We start from the raw sequence: 7,500 nt of genomic DNA, 5'->3' as shown, positions 1-7,500 counted from the left end.
AGACTGCTGTAGCTCAATAGAAGCTGATCATCTACTTTTAAATGACTGAACACTGGAAGCACATTTGAAGTTGATCAGCTGTGTCTTAAAAGGAACATTAAGTGCAGTAAATCCTCCTGTTCATACTGACTATTAAAAGATCTCTTCAACGTGCATTTTGAAGGAGATCTTATAATAGTCAGTGTGGACAGGAGGACTGATTACAGCCTCTTCCACTGTTCATATGATCACCTGACTGCTGGTGTTTTAAGACAGTGGTGTTTCCCAACGTTGGGGTCAGGATCCCTGCAAGGGGTCATGAGATGCTCCTCTCTAATTATAGCTTTACTTCTGGTAGATTAGAGTTTTTTTTTTTTTATCTCACTAAGCCTCCAAAAACTTACTCAAATAAAAGGAGCTCCAGGTAAATGCTCCATTTATGGGGTGTTAAATTTACGCCCAATCTGGCCCACTGAATAAGTTTGCAAAGTGTGAACATTAAAAGAAAGATAGAAAGGCCAGTTTTTCTGCTGCCTCATTGGTTTTTTTCCACCATGACCATAAATATAATCCTCTGAGTCATATTTAAACCTTCATATATTAAACATTGTACAAAATGTGCAAAATAATCTGAAACAAACTGAGACGTAATGTTGTATTAAATCACTTTTTCTTAAAACATCTCAAGCTGTTCATGTGTTATAAATAGATGGTTTATTATAGTAAAGTTAAAATATATATGTTATATATTATTTATAGGTTATGATGTAATGTTTTTAATGGTCTGACCCACTTGAGCTGAAATTGGGGTTGAACTAAAATGAGTTAGATTTATTTTAAGGCATTGCAGGACCAAAAAAAAGGTAGGGAACTTCTGTGTATTTAAGACACACTTGAACCTGTCCTTTAAAGTAACGTTACCCCCCCCCCCCCCCCCCCCCCCCCGTGTGTGTGCAGCTTTGTTTGTGTGCAGCTTTGTTTGTGTGCTGTTTCGTGGTCTAATGACGTCTCTCTCTGTGGTTTCTGTGTTTCAGGCAGACAGACGCCCCAAACCCAATCCTGATCTGGAGAGCAGAGCCAGACAGAGTCGACTGTTTGAAGAAGGTAATACTCTCATTATTCATCACTTTTATTTATTTGTTATTGTGTATTTATAGGAGGAGCTTTGCCTATTAATGACAAGGCTGAAAGTCCCTTAAAAACATCAAACCAGCGAATGATTGATCTATTTAAGTATTATTGTGTCATAGTCTGATATATCTTCTGTGTCTAAACTATTAACAACATCAGTGAGTCACATCGTTCCTTTATAGTGAAGTTTGATCACTGCAGTTTATTTAGAAACGGCTCCACACAGTAATGATTATTATATTTTCATGTCTTAGGTAAAATAGGACATGATATTGTGTGATAGGAGCTGTTTTTTCTCCAAAAATACAAAATACAATTTCAATAAAATAACATTTAACCACCAAAAAGAGATGTAAAAATGACTAAAAGAGACATAAGTTGACTAAAGAAACCTGAAACATACAAAAAAGAGACATAAAAATGACTATTAAGAGACTTAAGTTGACTAAAGAAACCTAAAACATACAAAAAAGAGACATAAAACTGACTAATAAGAGACTTAAGTTGACTAAAGAAACCTAATTGCTACCAAAAAGAGATGAAAAAATTACTAAAAACATCTAGTTACCGTTGTAACTATGAGATGGAGAGACTAAAGAGACTCAAAACTACCAAAAAGAGACATTTCCATCATTATTACTATGTTATATTTTCATGTCTTAGGTAAAATAGGACATGATATTGTGTGATAGGAGCTGTTTAGTGGTGTAAAAGCTAAAAAATACACTCTCTCTGCTCTCTGAAACATGAATCAAGGTTTAATCACATTTATTGATCAGTCAGATCGACTATTGATGCTTTCTAAACACATCTGTGCTTCAACATTTGGTATAAACACTTTTTATGAGGAGAAAAAACTGTGAGGAGAGAATATGAACAGTATGTATACTGTTACTATTTATGTATATTTAACCCTTTTTTAAATTGAAGTTTCACAGTTTCATTGCACTGATTATGCACTGTTTATCCTTAAACTGTAAAATATAACAGCCTCCATTACATATCTTGTGTTTATGTATACAATCTCTATTTAAATAACATTATCAGCCATTAAACCGATAACAGACTTTTTAAATGTCCTAATATTGGTATCATCGGTTATGGGTCAGTCTCCAGAGTAATGATCTTTGTCCTGATGCTGTTTGACAAACAGTACAATCGGACATCTATAAAGATTATAAACACTCTACAAAACTGTAATTTAAATGTCTAAATATATGTATGTGTGTGTGTGTATATGTATGTAAAGTTCCTCCTTATTTCCTCATGTTGACTTCAGGCATCTTCACTTCCTACAGAGCAGAGTAACTTCTAAAGTGTGTCGTCATCACTGAATCATCTGTTTCCTTTAAATAACGTCACTATAATGTCCACATACACACACAGAGTTAAAAAAGGCTGTTTATCATCTATTTTATTTATTTTAATCATTATTGAAGCAAAAATGACGATAATGTTCTAATGTCAGTTTCTCAGATGTGATGTTTTAATGCTTTTCTTTGTCAAACATGATATTTAACTTATGACTGGTACAAAATAATATGAAATTTCAACTAAAGCTGCAACTAATGATTATTGTCATTATTGAGTCATCTTAATAACTTTTCAGTCAATCATTTCGGTTTATAAAACCAGTGCAGAACGCCCAAAATGAGGTTATAAAATATCTTCTTTTGTTCACCCAACAATCCAAAATTCAAATATTGTTAATTTACTACGATGAAAGACGAGAAAAAGCAGCAAACTCTCAAATTTAACATCCTGGAACTGTAAAATATTTGGAATTTATGCCAAAAAAACAACTTAATGATGAATTAAGTATAAAAAAAAACAACTTAATGATGAATTAAGTATAAAAAAAAACAACAACTTAATGATGAATTAAGTATCAGAGTTATTGCAGCTTGACTAATAGTTGCAGCTCTAATATTATTATGACAGGAATGTTTTATCTGACATTTTATAGACACAAATCTAGAAGATAATCAGCAGATTAATCAGTAACAAAGCTGTTATCACTTTGTACCATCAGATTAAAGTTAAATATCTTCTTTTGTTTAACCAACAATCTAAAATCCAAATATATTCAATCTACTTCGATGTAAGACAAGAAAAAGCAGCAAATTCTCAAATTTAACAACCTGGAAGCTTAAAATAATCTGTATTCTTGTTAAAAAGAAAGACTTAAATGATGAATTGAGTATCAGAATAGTTGCAGCTCTAATTTCCAGACTTATTACTTATTGTGAGAGCTATTCTTTGACATTTTATAGACAGAAACGTTGAAAATAATCAGCAGATTCATCAATAATAAAGTTCTTGTCACTGATTCAATAAAGAAATTTTCAAATCTTTACTGCAGAGGTTTAAATATCCATTTTTTTTAGATTTGTAGTTCCTCCTGTGCCCAAAAACGCTGATTCCTCCATCTTCCCTTTTTCTTTAAATCCTCTCATCTTTAAAACTTCATGCTCAGTTTATTAACTCAGTTCCTGCAGATCCACAGAAGACGTTACGCAGCACTTTTAACCTTCCTTCACGTGTTAAGCAATGAGTTGTAATGTCCCTTTAAAGTCTGACGTTGCCTCTCTTTGTTCCAGCGCTGAGGAGGCAGCAGGATGGAGGACTGTTCCAACATTCTCCGTATGTTGGATATCCTTTCTTCATGATCCCAGACCTCGGGAACCTCTGCAGCCCTTACATCGCTAACGGAGCCCTCACACCTGGAGCACGCACGGTACGAACACACACACACACACACACACACACACACACACACACACACACACACACACACACACACACACACACTAAGGCTGCTCAATTAATCGAAATTTGATCGTGATTACGATTTTAGGGGCCAAACGATCTCAATACTAATAAAATCGGGGGGAAACGATTTTTTGTCATGTACCATTGTGCAACGTTGTTTAGAAAAAAAAAAGCTGTGTGCATTTGTGCCTTCCTTCCTTCCTTCCTTCCTTCCTTCCTTCCTTCCTTCCTTCCTTCCTTCCTTCCTTCCTTCCTTCCTTCCTTCCTTCTCCTCGTTCTTTTCCTTCCTTCCTTTCTTCCTTCCATCTTTCTTTCCTCTCTTCTTTCCTTCCTTCCCTCCCTCCCTCATTCATTCCTTCCTTCCTTCCTTCCTTCCTTCTTCTCCTTCTTTTCCTTCCTTCCTTCCTTCCTTCCTTCCTTCCTTCCTTTCTGCCTTGCCTTATAGTTATTTAACGCTGGAACTAGTTATTCAGAAGCTGAAACACACGGCGAAATGTTTGAACTGTAAATAAAAGTGTTTAGTTTCCAGCCTGCTGAGTTTACTGACTAATTATTAAAAACCAGGAAGTGTTGTGTGAACTATCATCAGCACTAATATCTCTACACATGTTCTGCTGTGTGTTGCATTAAGTGGCAGATAAAAGACTGCTGCTTGGAGAGAAAATTCATTAAGCTGAATGGACAAGAAATGCAGCATGTTTCTTAAGTTAAAAAAAAAAATCGTTTTAATAATCGTAATTATGATTTTTTCCATAATCAATCAGCCCTAACACACACACACTTCTAACAGTTTATTTCATCCATCAGTGTTTTAATTTGTGACCAAGATACATCACACTCATGATCCTGAAGCTGTGTGTTGTTCACATTTTTTTGGGAAAAAGGTAGAAAGGAGGAATGTTTGTGACACTCAGGAGATGAAATCTGGACACACAAAAAAAAGTTTCTGTCTTCAGTTTTTTCTGCGACGTTTAGACAGAGACGAGTTTGTGGAAAGCAGCGAATGACGAGCGGTAAACGAAGCGCACGTGTGTGTCTGGTGGCGTCCTCTCAGATGAATTAGTTAATTGTTTCAGTCTATAAAAACTCAGAGGGGAATATCCCGACGTATGTCACTAAATAAAGCTCAGTGGGTTTGATTCACTAAAGAGTGAGTGCATGTTTGGTTTGTGTGTGTTTTGCAGCTGATCTACTAAGAGTAAGTGTAAATAACAACAGGTGCAGACAGCAGTGTTTAAATGAGGGTTTTGTGTCTTAATGGAGAGTTTGGACGAGCAGAAATGTGACGCCATTAAATTACAGGTTCTAGTGGAAGAAGTTCACAAACATATTGAGTTACAGCAGAAAACACTGGGAGAATATTAGTGACAAAGTCAATGCCTCCGTCTCCTCGTCTCCATAGTAACAGCTGGTTAATACCTGTCCTTCAAACTTATTACTTATAGACACAGTTACCGTCAGCAACATTACCTTCAGGTTTGGTAAATCACAATGCGTGTGCTAAATAACATATTAGCATTTTCTCCTCCCTGTATTTGCACACTGGGGTTAAAACAAAAATATTACATATTCAATATGGTAAACTACTAAATGGACAGCGAATATTATCTCAGTGCGCTGTGTTAGTAGATCAGCTGCATGTTTTTTTGCAGGTGATGTCAGGTTTACATGCTTTTACACACGCAAATCTTTAGTAAATCAAACTCAAAGTCTCCATCCTTTTAAAGCCAAGTGCACACAACAGGATTTTAACTCCCAGACTAAACTCGGGACTCATTTTCCAGTCGCTTTATAATCTTGAAAAGTTGTCTTTAACAGTCCTGTAGTGTGAGATAATCAGTGACGGGAGTATTTCTTACCTCAGGATCATTTTAGACAGTTAATGATTTTGTCGTTGAGTCCGTGGAGACGAGCAGAGACGCAGCAGCCAATGAATGACTTTATAACAATACACATGGATGGCTGGTTAGATCATGGAGCAGCCAGCAGGAGGAGGAGAGAAAGAGTAGTAGTACCAATCCAAATACCCTTAAAGTTACACTGATACCAGCTGAGTACTTCATTAGATGCTCTGTCTTTTATCTGGTGTAACAGGCGTGTAGTGTAGACACACTTTAGAGTGTTTAGGTGGCATCGTGGCTGCTGAACTGCAATAATTTCCAGAGAGTGAGCAACCATTCACAAGACGTATTTCAATTCATGCATCCATCCTCACCCCGTCTTCTTCTTCTACTGTTGAGTTTTTTGGCGGTTTGGCATCTGTAAGTGTTGCATTACCACAATCTGCTGGACTGTCCCTTTCCTCTTCTATTCCAGCATCGCCATGGCATGTGTGAAAAGGCCAAAGATGGAAATGTTCCTGAATGTAGCATAGAACTGGGTATCGTTGAAAAAATTACAATACTAGTACCAATCCAAGTCCCCTTAAAGTGATACTGATATCAGCTGAGTACTTCATTAGATACCCATCATTCTTTTATCCGGTGTAACAGGCGTGTAGTGTAGACACACTTTAGAGAGTTTAGGTGGCATCCTGGCTGCTGAACTGCTAAGCGTGCTAACTCAAATTCACGACTTCACCACCACAGACGGGTTGTAGCTGCTGTGGCAGTGGACCAATCACATGTCGCATTAAATCAAAGAACGCTTGCTGTTGATTGGCTGTGAGCAAGTCTGTACAAATAGTCATATTTTCTAGCTCTGGGTGAGAAAACTACCAATGAGTTAAAACATTTTGAAGCATGTTAGCCATCAAACTATTTTACTTTATCTAGCATCACTTATGTTCATAGCTCCAGCAATTTAACCGTGGTAACGTGGCGTAAACAGCTCGAGGACGTCCTGTGATTTGCGATGTGGCTGTTTAGTATCTATGTGTCATAAATCATCCTACTGTTCGCTCTGTCAACAGGATGTTTAACAGACAGCTGAGAGTCGTGAGCTGCTCTCATTGGACGGGATTTTTAAGAAAGATTGTAAAAAGTCCTGCAGTAGACGCTCGGCTTAAATCTTTCCTCTTGTAAAAAAAGAAAACATGTTTGTCCAGTTTATCTCACCTGTCTGCTGTCTGCTGTCTGATTAACCTCAGTGACTCCAACGTGAGGTTTAATGCTTCTTTAGAACCGTTTTGAAACTGTAAATTTCATGATTTTTACAAGAGAAAAGGCTTAAAGGATGAAGATAAACGTACATCTGGTTAACTCAGCACAGTTATTTTATTTGTTATAGATTATTCTGCTGATTAAATCTTCTATTAAACTTTAGAAAACAGTTAAAATGAACATCACATTGTCTTGGAGCACTGATAGACTTTACTGGTGTAATATTAGTCAATTCATTTATTAATCCAATAAAAAAAAAAGAAAACGGCAACAATTTTGATTATCAATCAGTCACTGTTTCCAAATGTGAGGATCTGCTTATTTTCTTTATCTTCTAAAAAGTAAAACTACATAACTTTTGGGCGTTTTTATGTCCATCTTTAAGCTCTGAAGTCAAACAATGCTAAAAATATGATTAGTTGATTCAAAAGATTAATTGGCAACTCTTTTCATCAGTGAATAATCGTTTGAGTCCATTTTTTAAGAAGAAATGTCAAAGATTTCATGTTTTAGAAGT

At 36.2% G+C, this 7,500-nt stretch overlaps 1 protein-coding gene across 1 annotated transcript in view; it reads left to right on the top strand.

Annotated features, from left to right (window-relative positions):
* Window positions 1-7,500, top strand: part of tcf7l1a (transcription factor 7 like 1a) — a 35,649-nt gene that overhangs the window by 1,799 nt on the left and 26,350 nt on the right. The window contains exons 3-4 of the mRNA XM_062434957.1: window positions 1,014-1,083; window positions 3,711-3,847. Coding sequence (XP_062290941.1) covers window positions 1,014-1,083; window positions 3,711-3,847 — 207 coding nt within the window. The remainder of the gene's footprint in view (window positions 1-1,013; window positions 1,084-3,710; window positions 3,848-7,500) is intronic.

Source organism: Scomber scombrus, chromosome 15 (assembly GCF_963691925.1).
Source record: "Scomber scombrus chromosome 15, fScoSco1.1, whole genome shotgun sequence".
Classification (NCBI taxonomy): domain Eukaryota; kingdom Metazoa; phylum Chordata; class Actinopteri; order Scombriformes; family Scombridae; genus Scomber; species Scomber scombrus.
Note: the sequence above shows the minus strand (reverse complement) of the source record. Positions and strands in the feature narration are given on the sequence as shown.